Here is a 26,403-nt window from a genome sequence, read left to right as displayed (position 1 = left end):
AATTCCAACATATTTATCCTAATTTCAACATTTTCAATTCAATTTAAAAGAGGACAATTCAATCAAATCTTAGTGAATCCAATAGAACTCTCAACCCGTATCCTTACTGATTTGTGGCTAGATCCATTAGATTTAACTCCCTGTTTCAATGTAATGGTCCCTAAATCTAAATATTAGTGGTTTTCATAGATTTAATGGTGGAAACCCTAATATTTTCACCATTACATTTTGGTGAAATTGAAATATTACAATTTAATTTAATGATTTATGTTCTCAGATTTGAGTGTTTGTGCTTTTCAAATTCAAATTTACATTTACAGGTTTAATTTTTCATTGATTTAAAAAAAAATTAGAGGTTAATTTCACAAAAAAACCTATTTTTTAATTCTAAAATTGAGCTTGTTAGTTGTCTAATTTGGATTTATAATTTCAAATCTGATTATTCATTTAATTTAAAATTCAAACTTTCCCTCGATCTAATTTCTGAATTGAATTACATAAATTTAGTGGTTGAATTTACAAAAACCCTAATTTATAATTCTAAAATTTATCATGTCGATTGCATAATTTTTCAAATAAATTTTCAGATTTGATCATTATGCTATGATCTAGATGCATTTCTCTTTCAAATTAAAAAATCAAATTGCTTAATTAATTGGTTAATCAATCATTTTCACAAAAAATTGTATTGCTTAATCATAATTTTTAAATTCAAATTCAAATTTCCCTCCTTTGTGCATGAGTTTTACTACTATTAGTCCTACCTATAATATTCCCCTGAGAAGAAGTTGTAGAACCAAGGCTTCCCAAGGTTTAATTATTAAGGATATGGAGCCTAAGTTGGATAACTTGTTTCATGAGAATGGAGGTGGTTATTCTATTTCAACAATTGATGTTATTTATCTCCATTCTTTACATAATTGTCACGATGAGGGTGAGTCACTAAATAGGGTTTTCGTTGACTAATTGGAGAAGATTGACAATGAATTAGAAAATCTTGAACAATGGATGAGTGAACAATACCAAGAGAGTAAGGCTATCCCATTGACTGAAGGATTAAAAAGAATGGTTCAAACTGATAAAGTTGGCATTGATTTGTTGCATGACCTTGCTCATATTGTTGACACTAATATCATACCTTTGAAAAGTTGTGGTGAAGTCAATGGTTACACTCAACCTCCTAGTAAAGTCAATTATTCTATTCCTATGACTACTTCTATGACTAGTGTTCCTATTTTACATCCAACATCATGGCTACTTCCACACAAAATGTTAATCCTTCACATGTTAGTCAAGGGGGAAACATTACTAATCAAAATTATTTTATCCTTCCTTTTGCGAGTCTTCCATTTGTCACCTAGTCATCTCCTATACCTACCTATCATAGTGTTCCACCTCCTTATTCTCAGCCTCCTCCTTCATTTAACAATGTTATTGCTCCATTCCAATCCAACATGTCTAATTTCAACCCATCAATTGAAGCAACCATTAATAGCCTAGCTCAAAGCGTGTCATCCTTGCAACAACAAATAACTTCTATGAACCAATCAAAGTTTAATGTGCCCACATTTAATGTAGCGAGCCCATTATCTAATGATATTGTTCATGTTGTCCCCCCTAAATATGTGGAAGTCCCTCAATTGGAGCTTTATAATGGAAAAGGTGATCTCATGACTCATGTGAAAACATTTCAATCTTTGTGTAGTGATTTTGATTATGATCAAAGACTTTTGGCTAAATTGTTTAGTAGAACATTTAGGGGTAAAGTTTTGCAATGGTATTGTTCTTTGCCTCCTTATTCAATTACTTCATTTCAACAATTGGTTAATTCTTTCATTCAACAATTTCACAATAATATTGGTCCTAAGATTAATTTGATTGATTTGATGCATTATAAGCAATGTAACGAAAAAGTGACTGATTTTATTGGTAGATATAAGCATTTGTATTCTCAAATTTCTTATCCTATGCCTAATCAAGATGTTCAAAGAATTTTTATTTTTAAATTGTAAAAAGACATTAGGGAGAAGCTTCTCTTTTCTGAGTTTACTTCCTTTATGTATTTGTGTGTAGTACTTCATAATTATCAACTTCAAGTGATTCAATTTGAAGAATCTCCTTTAATGGCTCCGTTTGATAAGAATGAAAGTGTTCAACAACCTTTTTCAAAGTTTAAAACAAACAAGGGATTCATCAAGTTCATTGACAACAACAATATCCATGTTGGCAACAATGTAGAAAAATGAGAAGGGGGAGAGGGGTGAATCAGTTTGGACAAAAACTTACTGTAACTTAAACCATAAAACAAATCTGATGATGAATATTTAAAGCATTAGACAATACAACATCAATAACACACATAACACCAAGATTTTTGACGTGAAAAAATCGGTTAAGGTAAAAACCGTGGTGGGAACCTGCCCACAATGAGATAATACCTTGCTAGGAGTAAATGTGAATATTACAATAGGAATGCACATGCATTCAGGCACACTACCTATAGCTCATTGCTCAAAATAAGAAACCCAGAAAGGCTAAAACATTAAGGGAATGATCACTGCCTTACATGAAGTCTTACTAACTTACAAAATCATTCAAACTACAATTCGGATCATATGAACCGTGAAAATAGCATCTCCATATGCTTGATTACAGTTCCGGTTAAGCACATAGTCTGCAACACATCTATTCTCCACACTTCTGAAAGATCAAATCACTTGTTCACACATCCAGTTCGAGCATCTACTCACATATACAACACAAACACTCACAAACATGTATCTTACATGATTATTACATATATTTATAGAAACCGTTCAACCTATATTTCAAGGTCATCCATACCCTCAACACAAAATTATAAAATAATATCTTCACATGCTATAACAATACATGTGGACCAAAACAATGTCGGCTAAGACATGGTCTAGACCCAAATCAATACCGCAAATAAGAAACACCTCCAACAATTATGCCTCGACCATCCGCAACATGCTACAATCATCAATATCATCGCATAACATGAAGAACATCACTGGACAAAGAAAATATTCAATAGCAAGCACAATAATCATTGCGGACCATCAATATGCATATAACATGATCAAAAGACATTCACAAGAAATGTGAATTGCATCACAACAACCACAACAACTCAGATTACAGAATCATCATCATCTCTCTACCGAAGCTCAAGAACATCAACATAAATGACTGTCAACCTGAAAGATTTTCTTGTGGATATCTAAATCATGAACCAAGCTAACTGAAGACACACATCAATTTCCATAACAAATTCCACTCATCCGTAACCAAAGGTATAACAATCTCGAAGCAATACGGAGCACAAACTAGAGTACCAAATAACACGAACAACTGCATAACATCCTCAATACTGGATCTCATAACTTGATCAAATCATCATGCAAACCTTTGGAAATTGGAATTAACCATCTATAGACAACATACTAGAAACCCTTTAAGCCGCATCAGCTCATCTGTAATAGACAGGCTAAACCAACTCATCCAATCAAACTTTAACACTCAAATACACAATTTTTTTACCAACAATCTCAACATATGTTTGACATCAATGACAACACATCAATGACAACATATCAACCAATATCCAACAATCTCCCCCTTTGGCATTGATGGTAACATATGAATGTGAAAAATAATCAATGCAAAGAAAGAAATCAACTCATAATAATCTCCCTCAAAAATCACAAGGATCAACTCCCCCTATGAAAAACAACTCAAAATACTTCAGGGTTTTTCACATTCTTCTCTCCCCTTTGACATCGATGACAAAGGCTCAAGAATTAGGCTTTTCTCCCCACAAATCTGAACAACTGAACCACCAACACTAACACTGACTACTCCCCTTGAGTAGTAGCCGCACTCATCAATCCAGAGCATTAAAATATCTCTATGAAGTTTATCGGACTAATACAAATCCATGCACCTTAGCTCTCATCAGGAGGGGAAATTACCCCTAACTTCTCTCTGAGATACTCAAAAGTATCTTTAGGGAAAGGCTTCATAAAGATATCTATAATCTATTCCTTTGTAGATACATACTCCAATCTGTCTTCTTTCTCATTCACCTTCTCTCTCAAGAAATGAAACTTGATTGATATATGATTTTTCTTGGAATGCAACATTGTATTCTTTGAAATATTGAAAGCACTTGAATTTTCACAGTTTATAGCAATAGGCTCATCATAAATAACTCCTATATCCTTCAACATCTGCTTCATCCAAATTACCTGAGTACAATTGCTATTAGTAGCAATGTATTCAACTTATGCAGTAGATAAAGAAATAGCATTCTCTTCTTACTTGCCCAAGAAATCAACTTCTTTCCCAAAAAAGAATGCACCAATAGTAGTGCTCTTCTGGTCATCAACATCACCTGCCCAATCAACATCCTTAAACACACTCAAAGTAAAGTCATCATTTTTAAAATACCACAAACCAAAATCAACTGTTCCTTTCAAATATTTAAATATCCTTTTTATAGCAATAACATGTGATTCCTTATGATCAACTTGAAATCTAGCAACATGACACACACCATTCATTATATCAGGTCTAGTTTGAGTCAAAGACAACAAACCACCAATCATAAATCTATATCTGGTCTGATTAAATTTCAGAGAGTCATCATCCTTTGTCAACTTACATCCGGTCACCATAGGTGTACCAATAGGTTTAGAACCCTCAAAATCAAATTTCTTCAACAATTCCTTCACATACCTAGATTGAGATATGAAAATATCTTTGTCCAACCAAGTAATTTGCAATCCCAGAAAGAATTTCATTTCACCAATCATAGACATCTCAAATTCATTCTGCATCTCTTGAACAAATTTCTTACATAGACAATCATTTCCTCCAAAGATAATGTCATCAACAAAAACTTCAACAATTAAGATATTATTCTGATCAATTTTGAAATAAAGATTACTGTCTGCAACGTCTTTGTTGAATCCAAGTTTCATCAAATACTTATACAATCTGGCATACCAGGCTCTAGGGGCTTTCTTTAATCTATACAATGATTTCTTCATGCGACAAACCATGTTCTTTTCATTTGTCATCTGAAATCCATCTGGTTGCTCAATGTAAACTTCTTCTTCAAATTATGCATTAAGAAAGGTTGATTTGACATCCATCTGATAAACCTTGAAATCTTTGTGAGCAGCATACACAAGAAATAATATAACATCTTCAATTCTAGCTACCGGAGCAAAAGTTTCCTCATAATCAATTCCTTCCATTTGCGAATAACCTTTACAAACAAGTCTAGCTTTATTTCAGACAACTTCACCTTGTTCATTCAACTTATTCTGGGATACCCATTTAGTTCCAATTACATTTTTATCCTTAGGTCTAGGAACAAGAATCCATGTATTATTTTTCTCAATCTGATTCAATTCTTCTGCCATAGCTTTAATCCAATTTTCATCTTTCCAAGCTTCATCAACATTCTTAGGCTTAATCTTAGAACTCAAACAAATTTCTTCAGCAAGTCTTCTTCTAGTAATCACACCTTTATTCTTGTCACCAATAATCTGATTTTTTGAATGATTCAACCTTACATACCTTGGAGTTTTAGGATTTTGTTGAATTCTAGGTTGTTAAACTCTTTCTTGTGCATTAACATTTGCAATTTCTCCTTGATTATTTGTCTTTTCCAGATCAAATTTAACTTGACTTAGGGTCTACACTGGCTCTCCTTTATGTGAAATGACATCCTGATCATCATAATCATATCTGCAAGATCTAATCTGTCTTATATTTACTTCATCAACCTTCACATTAGTACTTTCAACCATCTTTCTCAATCTTCTATTGTAACACCGATAGGTCTTACTTTTAGTAGAATAACCAAGAAAGGTTCCTTCATCACATCTAGCATCAAACTTTCCAAGATCTTCATATCTTTTGAAATAGCATTTATTACCAAAAATTCTAAAATATATAATAGTAGGAGCATGACCAAAGCATAACTGATAAGGAGTCTTACCAGTATCACCTTGTACATTTACTTGGTTAAGAGTGTATACTGCAGTACTCACAACTTCTCTCCAAAATATATGCAAAACATTTCCTTCAATCATCATGGTTCTAGAAGCTTCTTGAACTGTTCTATACTTCCTCTCCACAACATCATTCTACTATGGTGTCCTAGGAGCAGATAATTGTCTCTTAACTCCATGCTCTTCACAGTATGCATTAAACTCATCGGAAGTGAATTCTCCACCTCTATCAGATCTCAAACACTTTAGCTTTATTCTGGTCTCAGTTTCAAATCTAGCTTTGAAAATCTTGTACTTCTCCAACGCTTCAGACTTCTCCCTTAATAAAGTAACCCACGTTGAATTCTTGAATATTCATCAATCAACAACATGAAATACCTTTCACCCTGCAATCTTATCACTCTAGAAGGACCACACAGATCATTATGTACAAGATCCAACAATCCATTAGAATTATACTATTTTCTCTTATAAGTAACTCTTGTCTACTTCCCTAATTGGAATTCCTTACATACCAGATTAGAAGGCTTTATTAACTTCGGTATATCTCTTACTACCTGAGTAGAACTTATATTAACCATGCAATCAAAATTTACATGACACATCCTTTTATGCCATAGCCAACTTTCATCAATCTGAGAAATCAGACAACTTTTACCACTAGCATTCAAGTGAAAGATATTACCTTTAGTCTTTGTACCTGATGCAATCTCAGTTCTAGAGCTACTCAAGATCTCACATTTTCCATTCTTGAATTGCAAGTTATATCTGTTATCAACCATATAACCAACACTCAAAAGATTATGCTTTAAACCTTCAACACACAACACGTCATCAATATTATTCTTACCATCAAGAGAAATAGAACTTCTACCATGGATTACACAAGCTTTGTTATCACCAAATCATACTATACCACCATCATACCTTTCCAAGTTCACAAATTTACTCTCGTCACCTGTCATATGATGAGAGAAACCACTGTCAATGACCCATTCATCTTTCTCCTCAACTTTAACAACTAAATCTGTCTCTTCATTAGTGCAACTTGTAGAATTTGTAGTTACAAAATCATCTTCCTTGATGGAAATCAACTCAAATTCATCTCCTAAATTACCCTTATCGAACTCATCATTTGTCACACCTTCATCAATAACATAATAACACTTCTGATATTTAAGCTTATATGGCTTAAATGGCTTAGGATTTCTATTTTTTGGAAACCTTGATGCAAAATGTCCTATCTTATTACATGAAAAACATTTAAGAGGCAACTTCCCTTCATACTTACCGACACCTTTAGGCAATCTTCTGGCAATAAGTGCTTCAAGCTCCTCAAGCTCTATTTCTTATATCTAGATACTCTTGTAGAAATTTATCCCGGGTCATATCTCTGCTTCCTGGAAACAGTAGCTTTGAATGCAGATTCAATCTTAGGAAGAGGGTCTCCAAACTCACTCAGCTCAAAGGCAATAAGCTTACCAACCAACATAACTCTTGTCACATTTGTCACAGTTCATATCTCATCAATAGCAACAACTTTATGCTTGTAAGCAGGAGGCAAGGATCTCAAAATTTTAACAACAATCTTAGACTCTTCAAGGACTCCACCGACACATCCGAATCTACTCACAAGCTCATTCACTTTTTGCATAAAAGAAGTAATATTCTCATCTTCACCCATCTTCAGGATCTCATACTTTCGTTTCAAGCTCTATAACTTAGAAAATTTCACATGACTGTCACCTTCATGCAAGGTCTCCAACTTTACCCAAATCTCATGAGCGGTTTCAAGATCCATCACATTAGTCATTTTAGAATCTAACAAGGCACTCAACAATGCTTCCTTGGCTCTAATATTGAATTTTGCTTCCTTTAGCTCATCCAGAGTAGAAGGACCATTCTGAGGGACATTATAAACAATCCTAGTGATCTTCCAATACTCTTCTCCAATGCATCTCAAATAAACTTGCATCCGACTCTTTCAGAGAGTGTAGTTCGTTCCATCAAATCTCGGACTATCCTTATTGAAAGTAAAGGTTTCCATCCCGGACCTCCTCAAGCGGTCAAGCTTCTTCCAAAGGATTTAGCTTTGATACCAATTGTCACCAACAACCTAGGTAGCAGCCACAACAACATGTGTGCCTCCTTTATGCAAGTATTTTAGAAAATGATTTACTCCTCTTTGTGAATCTTTGCATAGCATTATGACGCAATTGTTGAACAAGAATTTGTTGAAAATTCCTCCCATCAAACCAATTGACACAACCAAACATTTTCCACCTTATCATGATTCCAAAGATTTTTTCCAATATCATCATCAACCCAGTCGTGATATTGAAAAGTGTTCTTCCCTAAGGAGTAAGATTCAAGACCTTATTGATAACGATACCATATCTATAGCTAGTGTGAATGACAAAGGAAACAAATCCATAGCTCCTCCTAATCAAAACCTCCAAATCTTTACCAATCCTTTGCCTTCTCATTCTACTGATGTGATTGAGTCTAAGCATCTTTCCATTCTCCTAATGATCTTGGCCTTGAGTCTAATAATGTGGTGAATCTTATTGATAAACCTACACCTCCTAAGGACCTATGTATTACCTTTGATCCTAGTGAGACTATTAAAGCACTTGATGACCCATTATATATCACTGTGAGGATCAAAGACATGCTCTCACGAGGGGTGTTCATTGATCCCAAGTGTATGGTGAATGTGATAACTGAAGAATATCTTTATACCTTACAATTGCATCAAGTAACATATGATAAATCTGATGTGGTGATTAAAATATTTGATGGTTTCTCTTGTCCTACTATTGGTTCCTTTATCCTTCCTGTTGAGGTTGTTACTAAGTGCTTAGATGTCAATTTTGCTATCATTCCTACATTAGATTAATTTCTTGTGAAGTTGGGACATCCTTGGCTCTCTTCCATGAAAGTTATTCCTTCTACCATTCATAAGTGTTTAAAATTTCCTCTTAATAAAAAAATCATGAAATTTAATCATAGCATGTACCAGCCCACGATGAGGCATGGAGATGTTAATCTTGATTATATTTGGTCTAAAAAATTTGAACCTCTTAATCCTAGAAGTGATGCTATTTTTCAATTTTATCAAAAGTGGAAGAATTATATGATCTTATCCTTGAGTAAGCGTTGAGATCCTAATCCCATTCCTCTTATTCATGATAGACCTATTCCTCCTCCTCAAGATGGACTTGGTCTTGTTCGTACACCTTCTATTCCTCCTCTATGTGTTGTAGTTCCACCTCCTACATCTTACAAAGGGAAGCGCTTGGCATCTCCTATCTTTCAATCTAAAAAAGCTTCTCCCATGCATCCTTCTTTAAAGGAAGAGAAGAAGCCTATGCCTATTGATCCTAAAGCTTCACCACCTTCAACTAAAACTAAAAGAAACCACTATGTGAGACAATGCTGATAGAGACATCGTGTTAAAGCTCATGATTTTGCTTCTCAACCCATTTCCTCCCTGAAGAATCCAAATGTTGACATGATCCCATTTGTGCAGATTTCGCTTAACCCTAGGGAGTAAGCTCAACCTAAATCTCCAAGACATAAAATGCTTAAGAAAGATGATAGTTCATGTTCTATTGATATCAAAGATACTATTTTTATTAATCTTGATGAATAGATGGATGAAAATGATGTTCATTCTAACAATGTTGATGATAATGATAATGAATACGAATATTTTGATGCTGAATATGATTTATCTGAATAATTTTCACAAGCATTAATCCTAGCTCCTAGTAACATACAAAGTGATCCATCATTAGAGCATGCCACTTTTTTGGAACTTGTGGTAGCTCCATCTACTGCGCTTGAAGTCGCCCCTCTTGCATATTGTCCACCTTCACAAAACAATGTTGAGCAAGATTGGGAGGTGGATGACTTGCTTGATTAGCTTCATTCATTCCATAGATTCTCTCTCTCTCCTCTCTTGCTTGTTTTTAACCTTGTTCTATTTGTTTCTCAATTCTTCTATTTGTTGTCCCTAGTGTTGTCTACTTGAGGATGATGCAAAGCATTGAGATCTCTTTTGGTCTCTCCTATGTTGACTCAAAAGACACATGTGCCTTTCTTCTATTGTGGTTCTACTTTCTTTGGGTGATGAGGACAATTCAATGTAAATATACTTCATGATATACATTATTTATCATAAGAGCATATTGACCCAAGAGTTAAGTAGAACCCTTATGTACTTTGTGTTTTGTGATCATTATCCTTTGATTTATTCTCTCTTGGGGGCTTATCGTTGTGATAATGTGCTTGTCTTTTGGATGAATGTATACTACCTTAAAGAAATTTCTCCCAATGATGCATGCACAATCGCTTTAACTTGGGGACATAGACTTCACTCAATGTTTCTCTCTTTGCACATCTCTATTCTCAAGTTACTTAGTGAATTTAGCCTTTTTCTTTGTATATTTGGTATTTTTCTTTTAGGACTCATGGTAAGTGAATCTTACTAGGCTAGGTAGTCATGGTTCTCTTTCTCTCTCTTTCTTATGATGTCCCTTTTATCTTGATCTTGAAGTAGTAAGATACCTAAAGTCCATTGGGGGCTTGGTGTGTCTTGCCTCCTTAGCATCCTAACAGAAGCCTTTCAATGTGAACTTTTGTACTTTACCGAGAGTATGCCTAGTCTCATACCCCCACTAAAGTGAGGGCTAAGTGTAGCATCCTAAATTGTACTCCCTTACAATTTTGGTTGCATTTGGGCCCTCACCTTAGTGTTCATTCTCTAAGACCTAAATGGGACCTGATTCTTCTCATATTATGCAAATTTACCACCATTTTCAATTCACACTTCATCCTTCCCTTTATTCTTGGTCTCTGATTGGGTAGGACCAGGGTGTGGCATCTTGGTCCTCCCAATTAGGACCTAATTTTGGGCACCTTAATGATCATGTGATTTGAGCGAGAATTCTGGCCCGGTGTCGGCTCATGTCAAAAAATTAAGTTGTTTTTTGATAAGCAAGTATAAAAAAGGTACATACCCCTCTCATTTTGACATCACACACATCAATTCAATTCGACAACAAGCAATCAAGAATTAAAGTTCAACTGAGAAAGCAATCAGTTTTCTTTCAAGCATTAGAGTAGAGATAAGGTCAAGATTCATGCATTAGAGTTGACATTCATGTTCTATGTTATTGAAGACTTCATGAAAACCTAATTCAATGTGGAGACAAACAAAAATTCACGAGGAACAAGTACAGAGCTGCAATCTTCAAAAAATAGTTTTATTTACAATGACTAATCATTGCCCCATCAGAGTGCAAAAAGTGTGGAGGACCAGAGCAACCACCATCCTAGTCTTGACAAATCAGGAGCTCCTTCTAAGAACATATCTGAACACTCTTACAATTCTCAAATCCAGGTTCATGGCTCGATTTGATGACTATAGCTTACTGTTCATACATTTTTACATCAATTCTAGGACATTTACCCTATTTTAACATTTTTACAATTTAATTTAAAAGAGGGCAATTCAATCCAATCCTGGTAAACCCAATAGAATTCTCAGCCCTTATCCTTCCTGATTTGTGGCTAGATCCATTAGATTTAATTCCCTCTTTTAATGTAATGTTCCCTAAGTCTAAATATTAGTGATTTTCATAAACTTAATGGTGGAAACCCCAATATTTTCAGCATTACGCTTGCATATTAAAACTTCCACTACACTAGCCTTCCAAAAACACCTCAACATCTTCACCATACCACACAACAATATGAGAACACTCACTTTCAGACCATCTGCAATACATAGACAATGTGACATCATTGACAACACAAGATAGGTTGACATCGGTGACAATACAATACAACAAATCATGTTCCAACAATCTCCCCCTTTGTCATTGATGGCAACACCACCAATAACAAAGCACTAAAATCACAATTGATCTATCTCCCTATATATATATATATATATCTCCCCCTTTGAAATCAAAGATAAAGGGAAATCTTCTAAACTCTCTCTCCCATTTTCTGATAAGGCTTTGAAAACTGTAGCATTCACTACTCCCCCTGAGAGCAACAATTGCATCAATCCAAGAGAAAAAGATGAGATTTAAAACTCCCCCTAGATAGATGCACCACATAAATGTATCTAGTTTAAAAAAGGAGGGGCAATGACCCCCAACTTCTACCAGAGATAGTAAAGATATTTGCAATTCATTCTTTAGTAGGTACATACTCTAATCTAAATTCCTTCTTTGCAACCTTCTCCCTTAAGAAATGATGCAATGTCCCTTTTTTAGCCAGTCATGTGGTGATCTGTTGTTAGCCCATCTTGCCATGGTCTCAGGGGCTAACCATGAATTTTTTGGGACCAATGTGAGATTTCACCTAGGAAATTCCAGTTTTAGGCCATTTAGAGGTGTTTTGATAGGGTCTCCAAATACTTACTATTTATAGTAAGTCAGTTGTGGCTCAGTGACTAGAAATATTTGAAGCATTTTTGGATGTCAGTATTTTGGTGCATTTAATTATGCATCAGGCTTGACAATTTAATGAGCCATTAATCAATTGGGAAATTAAATTAAAATTTCTTAAAGTTAAATTTAAATATTTAACTTTAATGATTAATAAATGCTAGGAGTAATGTTTAAAGGGAAAATTAAAAGTTCCCTTTCAATGAGGAGACATAAGGGGATATTATTATTTTATTATAACATTCTATTATCCCACATTTATGATGTATTGGTTGAAATGTTCCCAAATGGAGTTATAAATAAGAGCTTGAAGTGTTGATCGAGACATCTTGAAAATTGTGTTATTTTGAAGTTTATTTTTTGGAGTTAATTCTACAGATTTTTCATGGATTTTGAGGATGTAATCTCTCAATTGCAAAATTTCCTACGCCTGTGAAAGAAGAGGTCTACGAAATTAAAATCGAATTGGAATTGGGTGAAATATGGATTGATAGTTCTAGTTTGGACTGCGAATATACAGCTGTGAAGGAAATCATAGAACTTAGTTATTGGTATCCCCTATAAACTCAGTGTTGGAGCTTGTTATTAAAGTTGCATGATTTTTGGGAAAAAGACATCCACCCTTCATAAGTTTCAGCCCTTACAGAAGAAGCACATACCGGGCCACAATGCTGGAGTTGTTCACTATGACCAGGCTGCATTAGCAAATACTTTTGTCAGGAGAGTCAAGATATTATGAGGTACTTGAAATAAAACATGCAGAAAGCTCAGAACCAACATAAATAGTATGCAGACCAACACAAAGTGGAGAGTTCTTTTAAGGTTGGTGATATGGTTTATCTTATGGTGTAGCCTTATCAACAATCCACTCTCAAGAGGAGTGGTGCAAAGAAGTTAAAGCCATGCTACTATGGACCTTTTAGAGTTATCAGGAGGGTTGGTGAGGTGGATTATGAGTTAGAGTTGCCGATAGACAGTAAGGTACATAATGTGTTTCATGTGTCTCACCTCAAAAGGGCATTGGGATATAATGTGGCACCTTTAGCAGAGTTACCTCCTTTGGATGATGAGGGGAAAATTATTTTGGTTCTTAAGGCCATTCCTGATATCAGGGAGCATACTTTACGGACACAGGTCATCATAGAGTATTTGGTAAAATGGAAGAATTTGCTGGTAGAGGATGCTACATGGGAGGGCAAGTATGTTCTGCAACATCTAGAGTTGAGATTGCTTGAGGACAAGCAATTTCAAGAGGGGCGGACTGTAATGTCCCCTTTTTAGCCAGACATGTGGTGACCCGTTGTTAGCCCATCTTGCCATGGTCTCAAGGGATAAGTAGGACTTTTCAGGGATCAATGTGAGATTTGACCTAGGAAATTCCAGTTTCAAGTGAATTGACAAGGTTTCAAGATACTTACTATTTATAGTAAGTCAACTGTGGCTCAATGACTAGAAATATTTGAAGCATTTTTGGATGTTAGTATTTTGGTACATTTAATTCTTCATTAGGTTTGACAATTTAATGAGTCATTAATCAATTGGGAAATTAAATTAAAAGTTCCTAAAGTTAAATATAAATATTTAACTTTAATGATTAATAAATATTGGGACTAATTTTTAAAGGGAAAATTTAAAGTTTCATTTCAATGAGGAGACATAAGGGGATATTATTATTTTAGTATAACATTCTATTATCCCACATTTATGATGTATTGGGAAATGTGCCCAAATGGAGTTATAAATAAGAGCTTGAAGTGCTGATTGAGACACCTTGGAAATTATGTTATTTTGAAGTTTGTTTTTCTAGAGTTAATTCTGGAGATTTTTCATGGCTTTTGAGGATGTAATCCCTCAATTGCAATATTTACTATGCTTGTGAAAGACTAGGTCTGGGAAATTAAAATCGAATTGGAATTGGGTGAAAGATGGGCATTGATAGCTCGAGTTTGGACTGCGAATATACAATTGGGAAGGAAATCGCAGAAACTTAGTGATTGGTATCCACTATTGATGCAGAGAGTCTTGAGGCTTGTTTGATACACCTTCTTGAGTGACTTGTCTTACTCAACCCTACAACTACTCAAGTCCTTCCTATGGCACTTGGCAGGGGTTATGATAATGAGACCTCCAAGGTCTAAACCTTCTTTAATTGCCTCCTAGGTATAGCCAATGGTTTCTAGACAATCAACTCCTCCACTTGAGGTTGCCACCTTAATTACTCACACACTCCTCTCTTGGGCTCCAACCACTCCTGCAAGGATCTTAACACACAATCTCTTCCTATGGTTTCCCAATGCATCAAAAAGGTGTCTTCAATGTGTTTTGAGGTTTAAGACTCACCAAATCCATCACCTTGGCTTCTTAACCCTTCTAGGTCTCTACCGACACCTAATTAGGCCTAATTGCATTAGCCCTCCCTAGGCGGTTTTAGGGGGTTAATTTACAAAAGTCCCAAACAAGCTAAGAAATAAATCATGGATTTTAGTACCCTTTTGGAAGTTATAGACAATACTAGAAAAGTGCATCTGGGTTATCCGTACAAGTGGGGTTTCCAATGCTGCACTTATTTGAAGGGTTTTAGGCCTAGCCGGTGAATTGGCAAGATGGGTCTAGAACTCTTCACCAGTCAGATATCCTACCCCAAAAACCTTGGGAATATTTAAGGTTACTTAGATTGAATTCCATTCATATGCCACTTGGACCTGCACCAATCTCCATGTGCTCACAAATCGCACTTCTCTTGCTATCCTAACTCACCTACTCCCAGCGGTGAGCCTAGGGCTTCATTGTTTCTCCTCCTCCTAGACCTGAAACATCACAAACCCTATTCCTAAGCTATGTAAAGACCCTAACCTATAATTATTGGTGATCTCAATAGGTGCCATCAAAGACTACCTAGGTTAGAGCCATTTCTTGCTCTTAAACCCTACTTGCAAGGGTTTTGCTCTTAGTTGCAAAGAATGAAAGAAATATCTACAACCTGGAACAATCAAACTTGCAAATAAACATTAATAAATTAAAATAAAATGAACATACAAATATGGCAATGATTTTACACCATCTAGTCCGTACTGGACAGTACAAGCAAGGAAAAACGAGACAAAACTGTAACAAACCGGTGGAAACAAGGTTGCTTCACAAACCAAAAACTTGCTCTTGCATTTCCAATCCTCCAACCCATACAATGAAGTTAAATTTGGCTTATATCCACTTGTTTCAATTGGTTAAATGAACTTCCTAACTCCTATAACCAAAAATGCAACTTTTGCAAGAAATTGCAAAATGTTGCTCATCAACTTTTGCTCCAGGATGCAATTTTGCATTCTAATGCATTCTAAGGCTCTTAAAGGTCCTCAAACACCCTAGAAGACCTAAAATCAACTCAATTGACTCCTAATACATGAATACATTAATCTGGAGTATTTTTCCTGTGAACTATTGAAGCATCTCACTTCTCAGGCTAACAACATCCTGAGCACAATTGACTCAAACCAAAATTTGGACAACTCAACCATGGCTCTACTAAGTCCTCAATGGTTGGTACATTATTACATCACACATTAACACACAAATTAAAAGAAATCAAAGCTTTCATTCTTGGAGTGCTAGGTGCCCTACACCAACTATAAACTGAGCGTTGGAGCTTGATATCGAAGTTGCACGATTTTTTGGAAGAAGATGTCCACCCTTCATAAGTTGAAATCCTTATAGAAGAATCACATAATGGGTCACAATGCCGGAGTTTTTCACTATGACCAGATTGCATTAGCAAATGCCTTTGTCGCATGAATCACAGAGGGTGAAGACAATCGCTATTAGGAAGTGTGGCAGCAGAATGGGAAAGGATGATACCTGGCCTGCACTATGCAATCCATTCTTACCATGACTAAAATTTGAGGTGTGTGGAGCTACAGGTTCAAGTCTGTGACTGCAGTATGGCTCAATCTGGTAGAGTTATATCAGGTTCTATTTTGTTCTTGGGTTTGGAGTTTTGAATCTATACATAGGAACCATGTTAATCGAATTTATTCAGAACAAGAAAAGTGTCTGGATTGAAAAAAAATTGGAGATTAGAAGAAATAATAATTCATAGTAAGTCTTGGTTGCATTTGCCTTAGAGTTACATTTTTATGAACTTTCTTATATATATTTATATGGAAAAAAAAGAGTTCTTGTTGGTTGTTATAACACAAAACACACCAAGTTCACCAAAGGCAGTGTCACAGTGAGTTTGGAAGCACAAGAAGGGAAGACCATTATAAATGATACCAGATTGCAATATGTTTAGTCTTTGAATGCATTACCGGATTATTTGAAATGTTAATATCACTTATATTATCACACAAAATAGGAATTTTGCTTCATTATACACTACCTTGATTTCATTTAAAGTTTGTTTCATCCACATGACTTGAGTGCAGCAAGATGTTGTTGGAATGTATTCAACCTCTACAATAGATAATATAAATTGACTCTTGTTTGTTACTCAACCAAGAGACCAATTTGTCTCCTAATAAAAATTCTCTACCACTCGTACTTCTTTTGTCATCAACACATCCAGCTCAATCGACATCTATATATGCTTTCACTTTGAAATTATCATCCTTCTTTTACCACAACTCATAATATAGAGTCCCTTTCAAATATCTAAATATCCTCTTTACTGCTTGATCATGAGATTGCTTAGGACTAGCCTAATATCCAACCACCAAACAAACAATTTTCATAATATCCGGTCTTGAAGTAGTCAGATACAATAGTCCTCCAATCATAGATCTATACCTTTTTTGATCAACATCTGGAGATCCATCATCCTTTCTTAACTTACAACTAGTACCCATAAGGGTGGAAACTAGTTTACAATTCTCCATCCCAAAATTCTTCAAAATCTCCTTGATATACTTGGTTTGAGAAATAAAATTGCCTTTTATTATTATTGAATAACTTGAAGATCAAAGAAAAATGATAGCTAACCTATCCTAGACATCTCAAATTCCTTCTGAATCTCTTATGTGAACTTCCTACATACATTTTCATTTCCTCCAAATATGATATCATCAACATATACAACAACAATCAACAATTTTTCAGCTTCAATTTTAAAGTAAATATTACTATTTGTAGTACTTTTTCTAAAATTTTGTTGTAACAAATACCTATTCAACCTTGCATACCAAGCTCTAGGAGCTTGTGTGAGTCCATACAATGCCTTCTTCAATCTACAAACCAATTCGGATCTTCTGATAGCTTCAACCCATCTGGTTGTTCAATGTATACTTCTTCTTCTTCAAGTTCACCATTCAAAAATGTTGACTTAACATCCATTTGATATACCTTTAAGTTCTTATGAGTTGCAAATGCAAGAAACATCCTTATAGCTTCCATTCTATCTATTGAAGGAAATGTCTCCTCAAAATCTATATCTTCAACTTGTGAATAACCTTTGTAGACCAACCTAGCCTTGTTTCTAGTGAGTTTTCCATCTTCATTTAGCTTTTTTTGGAACATCCACTTGGTTCCTATCATATTTTTTTCCACTGGTCTAGGCACCGGTTCCCATGTTTGATTCTCTTCTATCCGATTCAGCTCTTCTTCCATTGCTTGTATCCAACTCTCATCTTTACTAGATTTTGCATAAGTATTTGACTCTACTTGAGATAAAAAATAATAATTTGCTTGTTCATTGGATTCTGCAAGTCTTCTTCTTGTTTGAACACCTTTGCTCTTGTCTCCAATGATTTGATCTTCTGAGTGATTGTTTCACACATACTTTGCTAGTGTTTTAGGAGCTTGTTCAAATTCTTCTTCCTCTGTATTAGTCTCCTCCTCTTCCAGATCAAATTTCTCTTATGAAACAACCAACATAATTTCTATCTCAATTTCAGGTTTAGATGCAATTTTAGTTTGATTCCATTCTTGTAAAACTTTCACATTTGTATTTTCCACAATCTTCTACAACTTCTTATTGTAACACTGGTAAGCCTTGCTATTTGTAGAATATCCCAAAAATATTCCTTCATTTTCTCTTGCATCAAACTTGCCTAGATATTCTTCATCTCTCTTTATGTAGCACTTGCTGCCAAATATTTTGAAGTTCTTAACTATAGGAGGTTTTCCATTCCAGAGTTCATAAGGTGTCTTTGTGTGATTCACTTTGATCTATACCTTGTTAAGAAGGTAAACAATGACATGCACTTCTTTCTAGTACACATTAGGCATGTTAATATATTTCAATATAGTTCTAGCCATCTCAATAATAGTCCTATTTTTTCTTTTAATTACACCATTCTTTTGAGGAGTCCTCAAAGAGAAAAAAATGCCTCCTAATAAAATATTCTTCACAAAATTTATGGAATTCATTTGATGTAAACTTTCCACTATCAGACCTCAGACATTTGATTATACCACCTATTTGATTCTCAACCATTGAATTGAATATCATAAATCTATCTAATGCTTCAGACTTTTCTTTCAAGAAAGTAACCCATGTCATTATAGAGTAATCATCAATAAGTAACATAGAATACCTTTCTCCTTTTAGTCCTTTTGTCCTTGTAGGTTTGCAAAAATTTGTATGAACCAACTCCAAAAGCTATAAAGTAGTGTACTCCTTGATTTTGAATGTCATTTTCGTTTGCTTTTCCCAACTGATGTTCCTTGCACACAATATTAGCCAGTTTGATAATTCTTGGTAAATTTCTCACAACATGATTAGAAGTAATCTTCACCATATTATCAAAAGTTGATATGTCCCATTATTTTTTGTCACAACCAACATTTTGTTGATATGTGGCGACTGATCATGCAAGTACTGCAAGTATTGACATTGAAAAAAAACCTTGAAAATAACCGACTTTGAGTGTTGCCCTAAAATTGCTTGTTATAAGTGGATGGAATAAAAAAGGGCATTGTAATGGTGTTATACTGCTTTACTGGATAACAAGAAAAGATTGGACGACTATATTCTATGGATGTAGCCCATCTTTGGTGAACCACACTAACTCTCTGTGTTATCTATGTTATGTATTTTTCTTCATCTTTTATGTTTTCATCTGCATATAATTGTTAATTTATATTTGCTCTGGATATGCCTAAACCCTAACACATTCATTACATAGTGCCAACACAAAGCTAGTTCCATTATTAACCTCCACATAGTAAATACTTCCGTTAGTTCAAATAACTTCTGCAACTAGTCTTATAGACCCTCCTTTTCTAATTTCACATATGGTCTCATGAAATATGACCTTATAAACTTTACTACACATTTGATTCACACTCAATAGGCTATGTATTAGACCTTTAACATAATAAACAACATTCACTTTATGCTTACCATCAATAAAGATGCTCCCTTTTCCACAAATAGGTGAAGATTCCTCTCCTATAAACTTAATTGATCCACCATCATACTTCTCAAGGTCAATAAACTTACCTTTATCATTGGTCATATGATTTTTACATCTGAAGTCAATGATCCACGCTTTCGGTTCTAGTCTTGCATGTAGTGCAGTCTTCACACACTCTCTGGTTTCTCACTGTTCTTCACATTTTTTGAACTTCTGGACCGCTCATGATCTTTTCTTCTATTCTCAGGAATACATATTATTTATTTGAGTCTTCACCATCTTCTTCTTCAAATGAGTAGGTCATTGTTGAACAAAAACTCTTATTTTGCTTATCTCTGCCATCTCTTCTCTTATTTTTGTCATTCCCTTTGTAGTTCTCCTTTCCTTTGTAAACATTATTAGATCTTCTACCATAATACTCTTTATACATACATCTAGAAGAATAATAAGGGTAGATTACCTTTGTACCTTTTAGTTCCTCTCTTCAATATTGTCACAAAGTTTGCTTCAATCTCATCCATGTCTTCAATTTATTCTGGTTCTTCTCTAGGCTTCTTTGTAACTTTGAATGCTACTTCTTTCCTTTCCTTTCAATCTTAAAGACGTAAAGTGAACCAAGGAGCTGATCCATAATGTACTTATTGATATCGTTACTTTCTTCAATATCATACTTCTTAGGTTTATAGAATTTGGGCAATGTTGCCATTATCTTTCTCACAACTTCACTTTCTTCTAGCATTCCACCAATACTAGTAAGTGCATTTACAATCTCATTCACTCGATGAATATAGTTTTCAATATTTTCATCATCAGACATCTTCACATTCTCAAACTCATGCCTTATATTTGTAATCTTGGCTTTCTTTGTATTTTCATCACCTTCAAATACACTCTTCAACTTGTCCCAAATTTCTTTAGTTGACTTCACACTTGTAACTTAGCTAAATATTGCATCATTCAAACAATTGAAAATTCTAATTGTAGCCTTTGCATTATTCTCATATTCTTTGATTTTATCCAAAGTTTTAGGAATATTGTGAGGAGCATTATAGCCATTCTTAATTCTTTCCCATATTTCAGTCGACATAGTTGCTAAATGATATTCTATCGTTTCTTTCCAATATGCATAATTTGTGCCATCAAACTTTGGAGCCTTCTAGGTGAATTCATGTGCCATCAAACATTGGAGCCTTCTAGGTGAATTCATGTGCCATCCTAGATCTTTGTCAAGAGGAACCTCGCTTTGATACCAATTGTTGAATACACCACAAGACTAAGAAGGGGGGGGGTGAATCAATCTTAACCTTAATTTCTAGATTCTTATAAACTTTAAACCTATAAGGAAGTTAAGTAGTGGAACAACTTCCTACACTAACCTTGAGAGGAGGGTAATACAAAACTTTTACAGATCGTTACAATAGTTACAAAAAATTAACAAAAATAAACATAATATCATGCATACCACAACACAATGATTTGCATGGGGAAAACCCTTTTGGTAGAAAAACCCCACACTCCAAAAGCAACTCAATATATTATTCAACAATCAATAATATATTACAATATACTTGCAGAGCAAGCTCTTCACAAGAGTACCACTAATCAAAGATTCAGAGGTTAACTCAATAGCCATAAGACTCTTACACACAACCTCTATCTCACACACCTAATATATAGGAGATACAATATAAGAAACCATCAAACAATATTACAAAACCATGGGCTAAAACCACCCAATAAAGCAGAGCTGACCTTATCTCCAATCTAGATGCTTTATGACATGTCAAGACAAGCATCAACATGTGTTCCTCCCTTTTACAACTCATTTATGTGTCTGATGCAATTTTATATTTCCTATTATAGGAGTCCAAACTTCCGGAGGCCATAACTTGTGAACCGGATTGATGAACCATTTGATGCACTGGAAAGCTCGTGAAGTGCTCTATCACCTCGAAAATCGCTACACTAGTTACACTCACTTTTTAGGACATTTTAGAGCCTCTAATTTCCTCAAAATTAGTTTAAAACCTTTCATCACACCCTCCAAAAATGAAAACTTTAATATCTTCAAAACTAGCTATGATCTTGCGATAAAAATTTATCAGCATGCTTATCTAGCCAATATGAAGCTTTGGGGAGAATATCGCACCATTTCGTGCTCAAATATAAACTTACTATATAAATAGTCACCTCATGTAAATGCAAGGTTGAGACACCATTTTCCTAACAAAACCACATCTATATAATTACTGCAGTAATAAATTATGAAAGCACAAATCACAACAAATACATGAACACTAGATTTATGTGAAATCCCTAAGCAAAGAAAAAGCACTATGACAGTCACACTCACAATATGAATGTAATTTATTGCAATGCTGCCTCTGAAATTTACTACTCTTGAGAGGACTTGCAAAAGTAAGGCACACAACCTTGGGGCAACATACATGAAGATGCCAAGAGACTCACTATCTTTTAGAAAAGAAAGGAATATTTGAATTGAAATGAACAAGATCTCCTGATCACGAAACTATCCTTGAACCACCGTGTCAAGCGAACAATATCACAAAAAACATGTAGACTTTCGTCCACCATGCCATTTCAAGGAGCTGTCTTTTTATTTTACTTTGGCCAAGGCTTTAAATTTTGCATCCTCACATCTTCCACGTGGTAGCACGACTCAATTTTTTCAAACTTCTCTTTTCCCTTTGTTAGGAAACTGCGAGAGACTGACATATGGCAGGTAGCTTTTTCGCTCTCCTTTTGGTGGGCTTGTGTGTTAAAAGTGTTTTTAGTATTTTGCAATGTGGTAGTTCCTCATGAGGCACCTTGTGTAGTTTTGTTATGTTCCCAAGCCACTCCCTCATGCTGCCATGTATTGCTTATAAAGATCTTTGGGTGGCCTTACGTGTGTTTTGAGATGATGGGGCATTTGTTACCAACAATATGCGGTTCAACAACGGTTGTGGGTTCCCCCATTTTGATCTGATCGTTAGAAGATTCGGTAACAGTTGGGCTAAAAGGTGAAGTTGTTATCCAACTCCTCATTAGGTTGTTTCATAGTTGCTACGGTGTTGCCAACAGTACATATGATTTTTCTCTCTCTGTTTTCTCCGCTAGGCCGTTGACTCTTGTTTATATAAGTGTTTCTTTTTGCTTTTGTAGGGGTTCAAAATTTTGAGAAGAAAATATAGACAATAGTTGTGGAATTACACCTTTAACTTGTGATTGTACTCCTGAAATTGTGATAATCAGATTGTGCCTAGGGCCTATATGATTACTATTTTTAGTGTTCATGAATATTTTTCTATGCATCTTGTAATTCTATACAACTTCAAGAATATATGTTGTAAGACTTTGCAGATTAAACTATGTCTTTTGAACTTTTTATCTAGTGGATGAATGACATCTATTGCTTTATGTTAAATGAATTGTTGTTTATATTTCAATCTTGATTTTCTAGGCATGTAGATTGTTGAATGGGCCTCAAAGCTGCACGTATATGAAGTTTTTCTATGCTTATAGAGTACTAAAAATATTTAAGCACATCGCTATAGAATAGTTTTATTTTAAGTTTTCCTTCTTTCCCTTTTCTCCCCCCATGTATGAAGAGATGACTTTTAAAATCCTGGAGGTCACTCGGTGAACACGCACAGGTCCCCCATCACTGAGTTTCCCATAAGACTGTTTTCATAAAAAACAATTTTATTGATCAACAGTTTCTTTTTCTGGCATGCCTGGTGGGACCATTTTGCTTTTTGTCAAAAGAGGGTGTATGAGCCATAGGCCAATTACTAGGAGCCAAACCACAACAAATCTGAGTTTATTGCTACCACCCTAGTTACGGTCCAAGCAGTATTAGGAGTTGGAGTGCAAGTCTTTGCCCAAGCAGCCCACATGCTAATGGTAGTCCAACCTCTGCTCTCTTAACTTAGCGTCACTTGAAATTAATTTACTCTGTGTTAGACAACATAATCTTGTATTTTCTTACTATTTTTATTAATGTTTTCTTATCCTCCATTGGCGTTGAGAGCATAGTAACATCCCACCCTTGATAACTCTCCCCAATCCTTTTTGCTAATCGCCTTACATAATCTGAAACATTTTAGCCACACAATCTTTCAACATTTTCAATCCAATCTACTGGCCCAATCTTATCTTTAAGTGATTCATGTTTGTTCCATGAATCTCACCAAAATATGGCTCATTTATCATTTTTCACTCTCCATGTTAAATGCTTGGTTATTAGACTTCTACTCTCCCAAAGAAATTTCCATGTATGGTTGATCCTCCCTTATAATTATCTATTGTTAGGGTTTTGTTCAGTTCATGATCATCTAAATACTCCTTTTTTTTCATATTCTACACCAAATTTCCCCTAAATCTTTATACATCTTCCATGCCAGTTTGGCACCAAGAGCAAGATTTTGCATTTCTTCTTTATAAAAATGTTAGGAATTAATCTTTACTTGATAAAGTTAATTTCTTTTTTCTTGTTACTTGTAGGAATATTCTTAAGAATCCTTACAAGTAATTTGTCTAAAATAAGTTCTCACATAACTCATTTTATTTATTCTAAATATGTGGAATACTAGATTTCCTCCTTATAAGGATTGTGACACTTTTCACACACAAAGGATGCTAGATGACATGCTTGGACTTGGGAGTTACATTTGCAACTCCACTCATGCCTCTATATATTTGAGGTTCCTCCCTCATTTATCAATTGTAGTATTTCTATGTTAAGCACTCTCTCTCTCTCTCTCTCTCTCTCTCTCTCTCTCTCTCTCTCTTTGTAAATTCTTTAGGATTTATGCCATCTACATAATATTGGGGGTTTTATCTTTTCTTTTTCCCCCTTACAAATCTTGTGTCTCCTTCTTGGATCTTGGTGTGCTTGCTCTTGGTTTTGGCTTCTCAACTTATGGGAACTATTGTTACACTTGTGTGAATATTGTTGTCATTGATGTCAAACTAGTTATCCAGTTTGGTCCGGATGGTATATGCAATATATTGAAGTCAAATTTGTTATTCGGATTGGTTGAGATGTTGTATGCAGTTGGTATGTGCATTTTTTTCTATGAGCAGGTGATGTGCATTTTGGTATTGCTATGGGAAGTACAGTGTTGCAATAAGGTATAGTTGATCTAATGGAGTAATTTCTGGAAGATCCTTGTACCCAAAATTCTGAGCTATGCTTACATTGGTCCTGGTATCATTTATGTGTTCCAATATCAGCTATTTTGGCTGTGGCAAATGTATCTTTTCTTGTCTTGTGGTTCGGTATCTATGGTATGTGTAGAATGTACAATCTTGGAGTTTAGAGTTGGTATGCTTGAGTTTTGTGATACTGGGTTGGTATCTTTGGGTCTAGATGACCCTGTCCCATTCTGGTAATTAAGGTATCTACATCGGTAAATGAATCAGGAAAAGGAAGCATGTAGAAATCTTGTGAAGGCTGACTTGGTTATCATGATTATCATTTAAAGCTTTATTGGATAATGTGTTGAGATAGGCCCGCACATTATCCCAATATGTGTGTCCTCCTATATATATAGGTTTATGTGATGTATAGAGGTATATGAGAAATATGGATTTGTGTGTGAGTGGGTAGTAGCAAAGATAACAAAGAAGCAAACTGTGAAGTGTGAGTTGTGGACAACAAAGGCAGTTGGTGCAAAATCAGTGTGTAGATACTGTTGTAGTAATCCTTCACCAGATCTGTTGTAGAGGATATTTGTATAGAGATCCTTCACCGGATCTACTGTAAGGCTTGAGAATTGTGATCTAATCTTAATCTTGGAACTGATCTCATGCATTTGGAGATGCAATCCTTTTCAGTTCAATTTTTCTTGTTGTAGTGAGCATTCCGGTAGGAAGCCGTCTTTGTATCTTTGTAGTGAGCATCCTGGTAGTGAGCCATTTTTGTATTCTAGTAGTGAGCCACCCTTCTGTAAAACTCCATATAACTAGTTACATTCTCTTGAGAGTTAATACTCTTTGTGTTTTTTCCCATTTGGGTTTTCCACATATAAATTCTGGTGTTCCTTTTGTGGTTGCGTTTTATGTTTATTATGCATTTTCTATTTCATGCATGACATGCTTAATTAATGAGTTTGATATATCAGTAAAATATTTAAGTTTGGTAAAAGTTTTAGAATATGTGGGAATATTGATTCACCCCCCCCTCTCATTATTTCGGTCTCTTCGACCAATCCAACAACTATAACATCTGGTACAATTCCCACCTCATGTTTGTGCTCCCACTTTAGCATGTCTCATCTTCATTCCCCCTAGGTCTATTTTGGCCCCATTTTACTCCAACCTTAATGTCACCTATTGACACCACTGAGTGGGCCCCTTCCTAAGGTTGCTTTCTCCCATTTCCCCTTTTGTTGGTCTTCTTTTTGGAGGACCAGGGCATGGAGCGCCTTGGTCTTGGACTAGGGCACCCCAATAAGTCCTAGTCCCCCTTAAATAGGACCCAATTTGAATATGGGTGAACACTCACCCTCCCTAATGTATTTTGGTCCTCATGGCTAC

The 26,403-nt window shown here is 35.2% G+C and overlaps 1 protein-coding gene across 1 annotated transcript in view; it reads left to right on the top strand.

The window, feature by feature from the left end:
* The window catches only part of LOC131870090 (uncharacterized), a 48,334-nt gene extending 23,940 nt beyond the window's left edge, over window positions 1-24,394 (top strand). The window contains exons 2-3 of the mRNA XM_059215798.1: window positions 13,364-13,710; window positions 24,367-24,394. Coding sequence (XP_059071781.1) covers window positions 13,364-13,710; window positions 24,367-24,394 — 375 coding nt within the window. The remainder of the gene's footprint in view (window positions 1-13,363; window positions 13,711-24,366) is intronic.
* The last annotated feature ends 2,009 nt before the right edge of the window (window positions 24,395-26,403 follow it).

This window comes from Cryptomeria japonica, chromosome 2 (genome assembly GCF_030272615.1).
Source record: "Cryptomeria japonica chromosome 2, Sugi_1.0, whole genome shotgun sequence".
Taxonomy (NCBI): Eukaryota; Viridiplantae; Streptophyta; class Pinopsida; order Cupressales; family Cupressaceae; genus Cryptomeria; species Cryptomeria japonica.
Note: the sequence above shows the minus strand (reverse complement) of the source record. Positions and strands in the feature narration are given on the sequence as shown.